Here is a 15360-nt window from a genome sequence, read left to right as displayed (position 1 = left end):
TGCATCTGTACGAGACAAAAACCGAACATCGGTCGAAGCACGAGGTGTGAAGCGTTGAGCGAAGTAAAAACCGAAGATTACATCCGCGCAGGCGGGTTACAATTGGCGAAGCGGTTCCACAACATGTGGTACTAGTATCGGCCATCGCAGGAATAATTCCCTCATTAAAATACTTCCACTGTTGTTTTGACCCGAAATACAGTTTCACAGTCAATAGACAGATTTCGGAACACGATCCCATGCATTTGCCGTCAACTTACCTCCTTAAAATTTATCGAGTTTACGGTGTTATGTGGGATGCCGTAGAAACGGCCATTTGTACGGCAAAGGTCACCCCTCCTTTAGGGCACCGTCATTGGTCTTAAATCGTGGATTTCAACCAGTCGCGCATAACGTTAATCATGCACACTTAGTCACCTTGCATAACCCGACGTAGCCTGGTGTCCAGCCTTTTCCACGCAACTGTAAGGTGGGCCATTCCAAGAGTTCAGGTGGAGCGATTACGTGCATCTTATCTTGCCTTATTCATTCAGCCAGTTATCCTGTACCTTTTCCAGCAGTCGGCGTAATTGCCTTGGGTCAATATCCTGCCCGCACTCCTACGATTTGAATATGGGGCTTCGATGTTTCGCCTATAGGCGCATGAAGCGTACAGAAAACTCACAATTCTCATCCGCATGTGCACATAAGTGGACATGGTCGCATACGCAGTTGCGCCCCTCTAATCATGAACTAAAATCACCAAGCGGTTTCGTAAGGTGTCGTAAAGCCACTCCCTTGCTCAACGTGGCAGCAAAAACTGGTATCATAGTGATAGTAAAGTTGTGGACCCATGAGGTGTATGACAAGGCCCCTTCGTGATGCCAGCTGTGGTAATGGGGCCACATGACTAAGCTTACGCAATGCAACAACAGGGAACTATGAGCGATGTGGATTCGCCACCACACTTGCAAGCATACGGATATCGTTCCTCATGCAAATACGTTTTGTCGAAATCATGAGTTGGGTCTGCCATATATTTCCCGTGCATTAAAATTTCGTGCGTGGGAAGTCTACCGCAGTGCTTCCGAAATCTGTCTAATAAATACAGACTGAGGTTATACAGTACCGATGAGAGACATTTAGCAAGTCCAGAATTTGAACAAATTCCAGAAATCTTCTTCGTTCGAATGGAACTCGGGAATTTGAAATTACACTACCGGTAATAGCAACTGCGGAATTTGATGTTTCAATGTCACAGGTGATTGGCTATAATATTCTGTGCTTCCATAAAACTTCGGCGTCCCTTAAAATCCGTCGCCCCCTGTACTTGTGCACGCCAGCGTAACGCCAACAGTATTTACTTTGGATTAAAGCCTTAGAAGAGTACCTTGATGTATCAAGTCGAGAAAATGTATTTTTGATTTAACAATGAAGTCGCATTTGATATTTCTTTTTGCACTCAAGGACTTTCAGTTATTGTCAATAGTACCTATTTCGAAAAAGTGGAATTTGGGTGTGATGTTATCACCAAGGAGAACGATCATCCTTATAGCGTGCCAAAGACATGACTACACAACTGTGCAAGTACCTAACCACAAATGTATATCTAATGGTAGGTCCATGATAAAGTTCCGTACTCCGGCGATGTCCAATTGACATAATGAAAAAATTGAGGTATATAAGGTGTCAATTGGTCTCGAGTTCCATCCCCCGCCATCGCATATTTTCTGCATTCATGTGTATTCCATTTGCATCTTAAATCCAGGGGCTTTAGTGTCATTGTGCAGGTCAAGAATAAATTGGATTGACGCAAGTCAGAAATTTGGAGTAACTAGACGTGCAATTAAATGCAAACTACTTTTGTCGACTACCCATGAATTGCATCATAACACCCACAAGATTTTATAGTTGGGTACTCTGTAAGCGGCGCAGGCGCTGCTCCTCGTTGTCGAATTTCAGCCGCTCCATTCGGTACTTGTGGTCATCCTCGTGTCGCTGCTTCTCAAATTCCAATAAGTCGTTCAAGGACGATTCTACCGAATCGTCTTGAGAACTCCCTGTAGACAATCGTGACGACGACAACGTCTTCGACCTCTTTCTTCGCTACACGGATTTCGGATTCACGACAGAGCTTGTCACCGGTACTCTCAAGCACCTCCGTCTTCTCACTCTCCTTGAGCCGCTTTCGTTTCTTCGATGAGGCCACTTCATCCATACGCATTACGAGGTCCTGCAGTAGCTGAACCTTCTCGGTAACATCCTCATCGGTTCCACTTAAAAGTTGTTGGACCTTGTCTTCTTGCTTGAATTCCTTGAGCATCGCGTCGACATGCTCACGAGCACCACGGTAGTTGAGCTTGGGCTCGTGATCACTCAGGCCACTTTCAACCAGCTTCCAGCGTTGCAGCAGATCACCGTGGTCAGCGGCGAATGGTTCGATGCGCGACACTTCACGAAGAAGCTCTACCTCGAGGTCCTCCGTCCATCCGATGTACGTTCTGGGTGCTCGAGGCTGTGTCTCAGTCATTAAGAGCAATGTCAAGTGCATGCTTTACAGGACACCATGAACTTCCACCACCTGAATTTTGATTGCCTTGACGCGTTTCTGTAATATGGGCTTTGAAATAGACGAAGTTGACGTTCCATTTCGTATATTTGAGGCAAATTCCGAGCGGAATTTGGACACCACGAAGTTTGTAGCAGTGAGTAGCCCGAAGTTAGATTCCTGAAATTTCAAATTACAGGATTGCTAAATGTCTCTAATGAGGGAATTATTACATCCGAATACACCTTTTCGTCAGTAGCCCTGTAACCTGGGACTCCGTCCTACCCCCGGTGAGTACATACGATGCTAAATCTCCGGGGTTAACTCCTAGTATGAGGTGAGGTGGTCTGAGCATACAAAGTTCCTTATAAATCTCATTGAAACATTATTTCGGGTCAAAACAACAGTGAAACTATTTTAATGAGGGAATTGCGCCCCTCGCGGAGCAATGTCTTACGTTACTCCGCGGAGTAATAATGATAACGTTAATCCAAAACTCAATTAACCTCTGGAGAGAAAGCTTGATACTTTACCATTACTACGCTAAGACGAATTGTGATAAAGGAGTGGAATGAGTATTCAAATTTAATGTACACATAAGGTACACGTGTAAAAAGGGTTGACGTCTTGCAGGGCTGAACCCGCAACCTCCCTACAGAGAAGTGCATAGCGCGCATACAGTACTCCTGGCGAGATAATTTACCATCTCGCTAATCTGACGATTACTTCTTTGTTATCTATAACGCTACACAGAATTTAACCGTAACTGTAAATTTGGAGCGCACGAAGCTGTCAGAATGCTGAAAACGATCCTACAGTGGTACGAGGGGATACGAAACGACGGTGTTCGTGCTGCTAAATGAAATGTAGTTGCATGAAATGTGTTACGTACTACTGTAGCAGAGTTAATTTATCGCATACCTGGGGAGGTGGAAGGTATCACTCCCTGAAGGGCGCTTCACGCCACTGAAGTCCCACAACTTGCCCCGGGAACCTCATGCCGAGGCCAAATTAAATTGTAAACTGAGAGTGAGTCAGGTCTTTTACTACGAATTACTTTTTCTGGTCTATTTGAAGTCTAATCATTTCGTCCAATAAAAATGCGCCAACAATGCACATCTTTCAACCGCACGAAAATGGCGTACAACCGCACGACGAATGGCGGCCTGCTGCACATAATGGAGACTAACCGCCTTACCGATCATTTGACCATGAACCGACCCCCTAAAGGGAGTGTGCGAGGGCTACTTCTGGAGGTTCTCGTGTTCCGCGGGCATTTTTTTCACTTGTTCTTGGTCTTCGTGTTGGTGAACCCAGCGGTGGAAAACGATGGGAATGTGTACATAGTGGGAGTGCACGGGTCCCATGAGGCTTCTTCTTCATCGAAACCAAGCCAGTAGACTAGGGCTTGGTATTCGCCGCCTTCTTCGCCGACGTTGCCGAGCTTGGCGACGTGGAACCCTTCATTGCCAAAGGCAATATGGTCGGCCAGATCTTCGGTCACATCGCAGTCGCCTTCGCTATACATCTTGAGTCGGCGGGCGTGGTGGAGGGACAAGTCGTAAAGCCGCACCAACCGCTGGGTCTCCATGACATAGTCTGTCACGACCCGGACGATCTTACTTGGGCCGTGCCAGTGCAGGGACAACTTGTTGCCTTGGTGGGGCATTCGGACAACGAGGACAAAGTCGCCGATCGCGAACTTCTGCAACTTGACAGCCTTGGCCTTGGCTTGGCGGTCGCGAGTTTGGTGTCGCTTTTTGGCGCTTGGGCAGCCACTTCGCGTGCAGCTCTTCCATTGCTTGATGCAGCTCGTCCAGTGCTTTTTGTGCGTGGCGTCGAGCCAGTCAATGTAGGCGACTTCCTTGGTAACGGTGTTGACAAAGGCAGACAGGGGCGTCGTTGTAGACTGGCTAGTAAAGGCGGTCACCGCCGCTAACTCGGTCGATCGGGCATGTGATTCAAGGCGCCACATACCAGGGCCAGGACGAGGTGCCAGTCGGTCGCGCGCAGCATCAGCTCGCTGGTAAGCGTCTTGGCAGCGCGGAGATCAGTCGGTTGACTACTTCAAGGGTTCCATTCTCCCAAGGACAGTAGATGGCCGTGATGTGGTGGTTGGAGCCGGTGGCCTTGTGGATCTTATCGATGACTTCGTTCTTGAAATCGTAGCCGCTGTCGGAGACCCAGGTATGGACATACCCAAAGGTCGTGAACCTGTGGAGAAGGCCGTAGGCGGTCGCTTGTCTGGCTGGTCCAAAGTCGCACGAGCCCGAGCCCGCTCATGTCGTCCTTGATGACGAGGATCTTCTGCCAGCCGTTCGTCGCCGTGGACATGAGAGCCAGTCGACGTAGATTAGCTCTTGGGGCTTCTCGGCATGGAGCGCCGATCCAAGCGGGTGTGAGACCACTGAGCTATCGACGCTGAGGCTGTGGATGCAGGCTTGGACAACTGTTTTGACAACGGCTTCGTGGGTGCTCCAGGCGAAGACATCGCGGACGGCTTGGTCGTGGCTTCGATTCGTCGATGGCCTGCAGTGCCTTGGTGGGCTATGATGCAGACCCGCTGCTGGAGGTCCGTGGCACTTGGTGGGATCGAGATGCGGTTTTCCTTGTCGAGGAACAGGTTCTTGAATTCATTCTCTCCCCTCTTCACGGTCACTTGTTGGGTCTTGACGATGCTGACAGGGCTGGTCCAGTCGAAGTCGGGCTACTGCAGGGGTGACACCATGGCGAGGAGGCACCGGACGGACTTCGTTGGCACTTGGGCTTGGAGGGCGCCCCAGCGGCTTAGCAGGTCGCCCCATGCATTGTCTTCGCCGGGCAGGCACTCGATGGTGTGGGAGAACGAGGAAAGCAACAAGGCCCAGCGCTCCAACTTGTTTGCTTGGTACCTTGCCATGCTTGGGGACTGGTCGGCAGGATTGAAAATGTACTACAGCTTCTTGTGGTCGGTGAAAAGATGGAAGCCAGCTGGGCGGATGAGAATATAGTCCAGCCGCTTGCAGCTTTCCACAACGGCAAACGCTTCATACTCCACGATTGGCCAACGCTCGTTTGCGCCAGTAAAGGTGCCACTGAGAAAGGGCAACGGCTGGTGGCGCTGCTCTACCAATCGCAGGGCCAAGTCTTCAAATGGTACTTGAGTGGCGATCGCGCCCTAAAAGACATCCTCGACCAAGTCGAGGATGTCGAGGAGGTCTTCAGGGGTCTCGGCGTAGCTAAGCATGCCGTCGAGTCAGGCTAGGAGTCCCTTGAACAGTAGGTCGGCAAACATGAAGCCCACCGCCGACTGACAGAACGCGATCGCGTCCGTTTGGCCCATAAGCACTCTTGTTGGCGAGTACACTCCAAAGGGGGTCGTGAAGTAGTACAGGGAACTTCAGAATGCAAAGCCTACCGAAGAAAGCAAACGTTGCACTCCTAAAATGTTCAATAGAATTGGATTGTGAAAGTTACGGTACATGTTTGGTGGATGTTTTTATTCAAAGTAGAAATCACATTTTTTACATACGAATGAATTTTTATTGCTTCGTTAACCTTATATCTCATAATATTAGATCACGACCGTATATTATTATGCCTTGCACAGCCAATGTTTCAATTGCTCTGTACCCCATCGTTGTGGTGGTGCCCACCATAACGAAGACCACAACAAACCATGTTCTTCGAGTCAAGTGTCGTGGTCTTCGCCGTGGTGGGTATCGTGGTGGTCTTCGCCGCATCGTCCGCCGTGGTGGTGTCGGCGGGTGTGGTGGTCTCGATCTTAGGGTGTTCTATTACAGTCGTGCGCGCTCATAATTGTCTAGTGTTATTACAGTCATGACGTTACGAGCTATTTGAATTGTCATTTCTAACGAGTACGTCAACGGGTAATACTACGTTCAACTGACTGTGAAACCACGGAACGAACCAATTAATTGCAAGCAAGCTCTATCATTCCGATCCATAATAATCCTTAATCTGTCCCAGTTTTTGCATGCATGTTGACAGAAATCCAAGTGATTCGATGCTGAGAAAGGGTCTAAATATGATTGCCAAAAAATAAGTTAATACGTAGTACCAATCATAACAACTACTGCGTATTTCAGTGACCTGTCGAAAAAACTACAATTGATTCCATGTCCGCTATGCTTCTAAGCTTGTTTTGACGCATAATATAATTCCTGCACAATACAAACGAATGAACTTGAAGCCCTGAATATTATTTCGAACGATGAACCTGATTGGCAGGCATTTAATTCGTACTTCGAAGATCGATAGCCAATCAAATGAACTTGTATTGATACCACTCGAAGAAAAAGTAGGCCTTGCATTCTGAAGTTCCCTGTAGTACATTTGGGAGTCTTCATGTAGCGCCAGCTACCAGTAGCCCTTGAACCAATCGAGGGTGAAAAACGCTCGCGTCAACCAAAACAGTCAGGGCGGCGTCGAGGTTCGGCATAGGTTCCGTGCGCGCATTGATGGGCCGGCTGTCGATGGTCATGCCCAAGTCGCCAGGGTCTTTCGTAGGGACGATGCGCGGTGCCGAGTCCGATGTCGCGAGGTATTTGCGTTATACCAGACCGCCTGTTTCCAGCTCGCGCACATGTGTATTCAGGAGCTCCACATGGGCTGGGGGGTATCGTCGCAGGCCACAATTGACAGGGACGGCGCCAGGCTTGATGCGCACGCGCAGCGGCTCTACCTTGGTCGTCTCATCATGGCCGATCTCCAGGCGGAATACATCGCCGTGGTTGGTCAGGAGGAGTCGCAGCGTCTCGAGGAGGTCCGCGGTCAAGCCTTCACCTTCAGAGGCACGGAGCTTGGCTTGAATCACCGCTTCAACCACCGCTCGCCGCCTGTTTCGCTCGCCTTCTGCGTCTTCAGCAGATGGGACTTGGATGTTGGGGGTGGCACAGTGCATGTCATCATCACCGGACTCGTCACTTGAGGCGGCCACTTGAGTCAGGGAGCTGACACTTGCCATCGCAGATGGCTCGTCCACGTCACTGACATCCCAGACTTCTTGCTTGACAAAGGCGTGGCTGAGCAACTCGTCTTCAGAGAATCCCAGTCGTTCCATCACAGCCCGGCTAATCAGGAGCTCTGCCGCGTTGGAGGAAGAGTCCACCCAGGCCTTGAGTCCACGCAGGGCCAATGGTCCACAGGGGGTGTCCAGGGTGACCAACTTGAACTGCACTTGGCGGGTGACTTTGAGGGCAGGTGCTTGGCCATACGGCTAGATCACTGATGGCTCTGGCGAAATCACCTTGGCATCCACGCCGTCTCGATCCTGGGACTTCATGAGACTGGCTGTCACCAAAGTAACATTGGAGCCGTTGTCGAGGAGGGTTGTCGTGACGGACACGATGCCTTCAATCATGGCTTCGCGGCCGAGGAACTTGTTCGCGCTGCCTTGAAGCTTGGTCACCTTGTTGCACGCTCTCTCCCACTTGTCCATTTGCTCCTTGAGCAGGCGCTCGGATTCGCCAGGCGCACACTTAGGGCAGTTTACCGCCTTGTGGTTCTTGCTGCCGCACTTGAGACAGGTCGCCTTCTTGCGGTCGTACTTCGCGCTGTCTTGCTCGGAGGCTGGGGCGCCAGGGAGGTCCACTTTTGCTGCCACCGCTGCCTTCCGATCGTCCAGGCTTGGACGGCCGCGATGGTGCTGCGGCTGCTGTCGCAGGCGTTGCCGAAGTCTTCTCGTCTTCCACCGGGGCATACAGGGTGCCCGGCGGTTTGCACGCGCAGCCAGTCCACCAAACGGTACACATTGGTCTTCAACGGCTTGTTGCGTTGGAGGCCAGCTGGCGTTGAGCAGACTTCTGCAGGCCAAGCGATTTGATCGCCTTGACCATGATGTCGACAACTGTATTGCATGCTTGGTCGAACACCCACGCTTGGTCGTCGCGCTCCAAGGCTCGCATCAGGCTGTCAAGCATCTTACCAATGCGCGAGTCGGCGTCCAGGATTGTTGATCCGGATCGACGTTGTCAAACGCTTCTTGAGCACTTCCAGGTTGAGACTCCTCTTCAAACGCCTTGCCAAACCATGCGGTCCACTCTGCCTCCGTGACGCCACGGTAGTCGCGGTTAGCCATGTTCCACATCGTCACACGCTTTTTTGTAAAGACCTCCCTCCATGTACGCGCTGACAGGCCTGACGAAGGGTCTTGGACCATTGAGCTGGAGGGCGTTGACTTGGTCCAGATATTAGTTGTACTGGCGGATGAATGTCCGCCACTCCGACTTGGTCGAGCTGTTGAACGAGGGAGGGTCAGGGAGCGCCGGCGCGTTGTACACGAAGCCGTGCTCGTCGCCTTGTCCCATGTCATCGTCATCGGGTACAGGAGGCAGGATGGTGGTGCCAGTTGGTTGTCGCAGCTGGCGCAGGGGAATCAAATGGATCGGCCACGGGGGTTGGTATGGGTGCCATGAATGGGATGTTGACGTAGCCAACTGGTTGAAACACGCCGGCGTCAAGAGACGAACGGGGTAGTGGCTTGACGGCGCATGGGACAACCGGGTTCGGCTTTTTGGGATCGGGATCGCTCAGTCCCGTTAAGAGGGGACTGCGAGCGTTGGTGGTCAAAGTCACTCATTTCTTCGGGCGATGAAGCTAAAGAATTCTTTGTTTTCGCTCCCGTCGTTATCCGGACAGGAACCTCTTGCGGAGGCCGAATTAAATTGCAAACTGAGGTCTCTTACTACGAATTACTTTTACTGGTAGGATTTACGCTAGTAAGCTATACCAGTCCCACGATATTAATTGACTGTTCGCAGTCTCCTCTGCGTTGGGGTGGAGATTTTGGGCGATCAAGTAGTTGGGGTGGAGATTTTGGGCGATCAAGTCGTTGTCGACGTTGTCTGTCCCCACATAATTTAATTAAGTCAAATCACGTCAAAAGTAACTGTCAAAATTGGATGCAGACAAAAACCTTGCGAAAATTCATGCCCACTCATTATATAATGAATATTTTGATTTCTATAACCCTTCGAAAATGCATGTCCACTAAGCGATTGGCTAAAGACAAACAGTGCACTTACGTCGTCGTGCTGGTCGATGGTGTCCCCATGCGTGCGGAGGCTTTTGGCCAAGTTAATTTGGTCCACAGCATACTACTGCTCTTGCAGGGATTCGATGATGGTAGCGCGCGCATTGAGAACAGGATGCAAAGTTTGCAAATGAAGTGGACTGCGAGCACTTTTGATTAGCTTTATTTTGCCACAATTCATGATGGCCGGAATTTCATTGTAGTTGCTGGCCAATATTATTGCTGAAATTTGTTCTCTCCAAAGTTCGGTGTGAAGGACCTACTGGGTTAGTTAATTGGTATATATTGTCAGCATGATTGTCGTTTACTATGTTTGAGAGTCTTTTGGAATTTTGGCATTGGATGCCTGCCAAAAATCTTGCAAATCATAATTTCTTCCGGTTCTCACTGAGACATTTTTCAAATAAAAGTACGCTCGTTGCGAAGACCGAAATATCGTCTTCGCATCCATTTCATTTGTGAGACCTCCCCTCGCATCCGCACCGTGAAAAGTAATCATGAAAGCAACAAAAATTAAGGGGTTAATCATGATGCCCTGGACAACCATTCATATTCAAAATGGTTAAAACCAAGGCGGGCCATGGTAAGTCGTGGTGTCCCTCTTCAGTGGACCTGCTGCTTGACATCACTGCCGCGGTCTTACCCTTGGGTAAGAACCAATGGGAAAAGGTTGCCCAACGTTTCGGCATCGAGACGACTGCCCAGTCTCTGCCGCATCGGGATGCATAAGCGCTGAAGAGAAAGTTCCTGCTTCTCAAGAATGTTCAGAAACCAACCGGCCATACCGACTGCCCCCCCGACGTCCTGCGTGCAAAACGTCTGCAAAGAGAAATCGAGAGCTCTGTGGCGGTCCTGTCGATGGATGCAACCATTTCGATGGATGATGAACCTGACGACAGCGACGACTGTAGCGGTATATGACAACATCTTCAATCTCTGAACTAATGAGCTCCTAGATGACACCTTTCAGTCGGCCACGATGCCGTCACAACTACCAACTCAACTGGATGATCAACGCGTTGAGGTCGGTCGTACGGGTTTGCAACCCTCCGAGCTTCAAGCGCTGAGCGACAAGCTCAAACATAAACAATCCGATACCGGTGGTTTACTGTCGTACACGGCAAAAAAGAGACGCTCAATTGACAAGTACATTGAAGGAGCGTCGGAGTCAGATGCGAAGGCGTCGTCCGACATGATGACGTTTCTTATGGTTATGATCGAGCGGGATGCCAAGCGTGAAGAGATGAGGTACGAGCGACAGCAAAAGACCGTCAGGTTGCGCGAAGAGCGGGTGGAAAAGGCCGACAGGGATCGGGAAGCCCGCGAAGCTCGCCGCGACGAATTGCAATTTCTCCTTGGCAAAATTTTTGGGAAAAATGAATCGAGTTAAACATGTAATTCAGATAAGTGTGTAATTCAAGGACATAATATTTTCAAGAGTAATGAATTGCATATATTTAGATGCTCCATTGTCAGAATAATCACAAATGGGTCAAATTATCTCTACAAATGACACGACATCTGTAGCTAATGCACATTATCTAGTCAGATTATTTGGATTTTATAGGACGGCCTCGGGATTTTGTGATATATGTCAAAAACATGATGAAATCTCATTCTTCAGTTCCAAGGTTGATGGCCATAGTATAAAAAAACAAAGTGTAGTGTGGCACAATCTTAGCATAATAAATGCAAACTTTCCTAATGTTGACTATTTCGACCTATGCACCAAATACATTCTTGATTTGACTGAGTCCCGTTCGGCGAACTCTGAGGTTGTAGAGCTGAAACATGTTGGAGAGACGACGCCCTCGCACCAAGGGGTTGTACGGTAGGAGTAGCAACAACTGGCGGTAGACCTTTCCAGTCGCGCCCATTCCCCACTCTGCAGCCTGCCTGAGAGATGTTATGCAGTCACTCATTGTCTGCAGAGCCAACCGGTCGCGTGGAGGGTTGCGATCGAGGTCACCTTCTTTCAGTGGGGTGATAATTCTACCTGAGCAACGACCACTAACAGGGAATGCCGAATCGGAGGCAATCTTCATCCCCGGAGCAACAAAATGCTCGTCAGACACATGTGCTTGGAGGTGACGGCTGACCTCGCCATCGTTCCATGAGCATGGGCAGTTGTGTCGAGCCCAAATCAAAGTGCCATCGACACCGAAACACAGACATCCCGTCACATAAACACAATGTGGCCACCCTATCAATGCAATTAACACACTCAGTCACGGGGAGCATACCGTTGTAATGGGCATTTTGCAGGTCTGCGTTGGAAGGACTTTGCACACGATAGTTTTTGCCGTCCACAAAGGCAAACACACCTTCCACGAGGGGTTCCTTTGCGTTCGTCAAGACAGCCCAGTCCCGTTGCAAGGCCTTTGATGGCCAACGAACAGCAGCATCCTGCATGCGGGACAATGCACGGTCCAGCGCCACTTCTGCTCGACGCAACACACGGGAGAATGTAGTTGGCGACACACCGAAAAGCTCTTGTAATGTTTTGTGCTCAACAGCAGCCGTATAGTAATCGAGGAGCATTGCGAGGACAGCATGCTTCTGTTGTACTCTCGGCGGCCTTCCACGACACCCAGGTCCGGAACAGACTGTGTAGTGGACAGAAATGACACGAAGCAGGTCATCAAAGTCGTCCGGTGGTATCGACACCGTGGCAATGAATGAGGGAATACTGCGCGACTCGTACATGGTGTACCACGCTGCATCCGATTGATCCTTGATGAGGGCTCTGGACTCAATAGCTCTCCTCTCACGCAGACTTCCACCGAGACGCATTAGCAACAGCCGCTTTTGACGACGACGACGTCGCATGCGACAGAGCAGAAGGGCGGCAGCGATGCTTGTCATCCTCCAGTATTTTCTGCAAGTGATATGATTGGATGAAAATTCTCTTCTTATCCAGTCATATCGATGTACCATTTTGATTTTGCGAGAATATTAGTGGCGCCTGCTGTTTCATATGGGAACAATTCGCGCCCGTATGTAAAATAATGTGTGCTATCCGGACTCACAAATTTGGATGCGAGAGCACTTGCGAGATTTTTGGTAGGCGTCCATTGTTTCATCCATAAATCAAGTACTAGTAGCTTTCAAATTTGTCATATTTGCAAATTCTGCACATATGTTTTGGGAGGGAACTTGTAATTTGGCAGTAAGTCACGAATTCGATCGGCAGCCTACTACAGTAGTAATACCGTTAACGTTAGAAGACGTAAACGATGAACACACGAGGAGACTGCGCCCAAGCGTAAGCGGTATATAATCCGAAGCCTAAAAATGTCACATAGTATAATCAAGATATAAATCGCGGTCAAGATAATCTTGCATAGTTTAATCTAGATGAAAATTGAGGACAATATAATTCAGCATAATTTAATCAAGATCATATATTCGGACAAAAACTGAATAGTCAAAATGTGCCTTTGAGGGGCAATTCAAATGTGTGAATTATCTGTTAACGGGATTTCTCAGTGCAACACTAACGGGATGAAGTCGCCACATTGACCAGGAGATCGTCGCGCCTTGAACGTTCTCAGTATCTGCGTGGGGGTGCGCGGCCATTCGCAGTGCTTCTGATTATCGGGAGGGGTTCGGCGCATTGCCGGCGTTTAGCGTTAGCAAACCACTGGCGATGCGCCAAACCCCGGAAAATGAAGACTGCACTTCAACCTAACTAATGTAGGTTCCAGGGCGTCGGGGTTCCGATGTTTCAATGCTCTACGTGGGACAACATTCTTTCGTACACATTTGGATTGTTTCGAGGTACTCACTGTCAATTGATATTTCATGCGCGAAGCGCCATTCCTAATTCCTGCCAACACACTAGCGCAGCGGCGTGTTTCTGGTCTATTTTAAGTCTAATCATTTCGTCCAATCAAAATGCGCCAACAATGCACAATTTTCAACCGCACGATGAATGGCGGCCTGCTGCACACAATGGAGACTAACCGCCTTACCGATCATGATACCATGAGCCGACCTCTAAAAAGGCCCATAGGTCTTTCTGAAGCGCCATGCAGAACAGGGGGTGAACTTAGGGTATTCCTTGATGGGTTTGAGGTAACAAGCTCACACACTCAGGGGACAAACCATAGCCTACAAGTAGTTATCATACCGGTAGAGCCATCGGTACTACATACAACGACATGAACACCACCTGCTACGAAACAATTGTGTCCGACTTAGTGAAACCAGTACACTACACCAAATTCTTACGCTACTGTCATAATTCTTGGACATACCTCACTAGAGACATGATACAAACGTGTGGCTACAGTGTACAGTAGCTAGCCATTCACTAGTATGTGGTGTGGCAAGCCCTGAATCGATACTACTGGGCAATATTCTGTATATCAAGGTCATTCACATGCAACACATAGTAATGGTATTCTGGTGGACTCATGAGAGCATCCCCACCCAATGAGCAAACAACCTGGGCCATAACCTTAGCAGGGACATTCCCTTGTGGAAAAACTAAGTAGTTGTGCAACTATTCCGTGGCATATATTGCAGTACGAGCAATTCGTGAGCAACAGCGATTTGCATACTCGTAGCTACTACCTCTGTCCGGAAGTAGTTGCAACATTCAGAATAATTTAATAATGAGAGTCAAGATTATCAAAATATCGAAAACTAAAGGTATGCTTTGATAGAGGAGCTCAAGGTGAATACGAATAAACTAATACTGTCCCAGAGTACCCTCAATCGAAAGAGTAAATCAAGAATCCAAGTCTATTACTTTATCCAAGATATCCACGATGTAACGTATTTATCCGGAGTGCGGCCAAGTTTGATACTTTATCCTATATACTTTGGATGTAACGATTCTATCCGGAATTGGGTTCCAATCTTATCCGGTTTATCCGTAGTATCGTACATTTTGTCCGGTATTTTCACATTATCTGCACCCATGAGTGATTCCTTTAGATTTGGGGAACAACAGTCATATGAGCAATTCGTACCAAATTGCAATCGTTGAAATATTATTCAACATGTTCCAGGTGAATTACTCGTGATATTTGTTGCAACCATTTTCGGAATTCAACAATCTCAAATGTTGCAACTACTTTCGGACAGAGGTAGTACATATCTACCGGTAGTAGTAGCCTGCACACAATTCCTTCCCTGATATTTAACACTAGCCTTAATATCGTCAGTGGCGTGGCAGCCTCAAAGCAAGCAAACATTATACTGCTTGTTAGCGAAAGGTTGCATTTCTACTAACACTGCCGCTCGTGCAATACGCAAATTTCTAGCTTAACGTTAGTGGTACTGTACACCATGACGGCAGTCACCTACCTAGTAGCTTCACTACGTCGGTTGCACGTACTAGAACGAGCGACTTTTCGTATTTACTGTCCATGCACATTGATTTCAACAAGTGCCATTCATGCAAGTCGAACGATAACTCCTTGACACTAACTGCGTTCATACTCCAAGCAGGACTACTAATAACGTAAATTGCAACACAACTACGATGCGGTGGGCGGTGAATTGTAGGAATAGATCTTTTGACGTGTGTTTGATTTACTGCCTTGCTTTCAATTCTAACTGTATCAACGTAATTCATCAAGCACAACCTCGTTCACGAAGTGGCGTAGCACTGTTAACAATTTGAGGCGCATTGATGCCGTGGCACGTTCCTGAATGAGAATCTGGTTGATGTTGTGTTAAATTCGTCACAACACAACCTTATCTCCTGCACGCAATGCTTGCGCTATGGAATCCAATTTTAGATCACTCTAAAGCTCAGAACATGACTCATACCATAGACACCAAGTCG

The 15360-nt window shown here is 48.6% G+C and overlaps 5 protein-coding genes across 5 annotated transcripts; 1 reads left to right on the top strand and 4 right to left on the bottom strand.

The window, feature by feature from the left end:
* Positions 1-1884: 1884 nt before the first annotated feature.
* On the bottom strand, positions 1885-2509 carry H257_17235 (hypothetical protein; the record flags this gene model as incomplete). Its single annotated transcript, XM_009845951.1, has 2 exons — positions 1885-1983; positions 2048-2509. The coding sequence occupies 2 exons, from the start codon at positions 2507-2509 to the stop codon at positions 1885-1887; spliced, it is 561 nt and encodes a 186-aa protein (XP_009844253.1).
* A 1300-nt stretch (positions 2510-3809) lies between these two features.
* On the bottom strand, positions 3810-5426 carry H257_17234 (hypothetical protein; the record flags this gene model as incomplete). Its single annotated transcript, XM_009845950.1, has 5 exons — positions 3810-4561; positions 4620-4805; positions 4860-4954; positions 5017-5234; positions 5289-5426. 5 exons carry the CDS (start codon positions 5424-5426, stop codon positions 3810-3812), a joined length of 1389 nt encoding a protein of 462 aa, XP_009844252.1.
* A 3292-nt stretch (positions 5427-8718) lies between these two features.
* H257_17233 (hypothetical protein) lies at positions 8719-9581 on the bottom strand (the record flags this gene model as incomplete). Its single annotated transcript, XM_009845949.1, has 2 exons — positions 8719-9037; positions 9553-9581. 2 exons carry the CDS (start codon positions 9579-9581, stop codon positions 8719-8721), a joined length of 348 nt encoding a protein of 115 aa, XP_009844251.1.
* Positions 9582-10118: 537 nt separating this feature from the next.
* On the top strand, positions 10119-10950 carry H257_17232 (hypothetical protein; the record flags this gene model as incomplete). The annotated part of the gene is made up of 3 exons (XM_009845948.1): positions 10119-10229; positions 10299-10473; positions 10517-10950. 3 exons carry the CDS (start codon positions 10119-10121, stop codon positions 10948-10950), a joined length of 720 nt encoding a protein of 239 aa, XP_009844250.1.
* Positions 10951-11281: 331 nt separating this feature from the next.
* H257_17231 (hypothetical protein) lies at positions 11282-12425 on the bottom strand (the record flags this gene model as incomplete). The annotated part of the gene is made up of 2 exons (XM_009845947.1): positions 11282-11556; positions 11804-12425. 2 exons carry the CDS (start codon positions 12423-12425, stop codon positions 11282-11284), a joined length of 897 nt encoding a protein of 298 aa, XP_009844249.1.
* Between the last annotated feature and the right edge of the window lie 2935 nt (positions 12426-15360).

Source organism: Aphanomyces astaci (genome assembly GCF_000520075.1).
Source record: "Aphanomyces astaci strain APO3 unplaced genomic scaffold supercont1.101, whole genome shotgun sequence".
In the NCBI taxonomy this organism is placed as follows: domain Eukaryota; phylum Oomycota; class Saprolegniomycetes; order Saprolegniales; family Verrucalvaceae; genus Aphanomyces; species Aphanomyces astaci.
The sequence above is the reverse complement of the archived record's forward strand: the minus strand, read 5'-3'. Positions and strand labels throughout refer to the sequence as shown.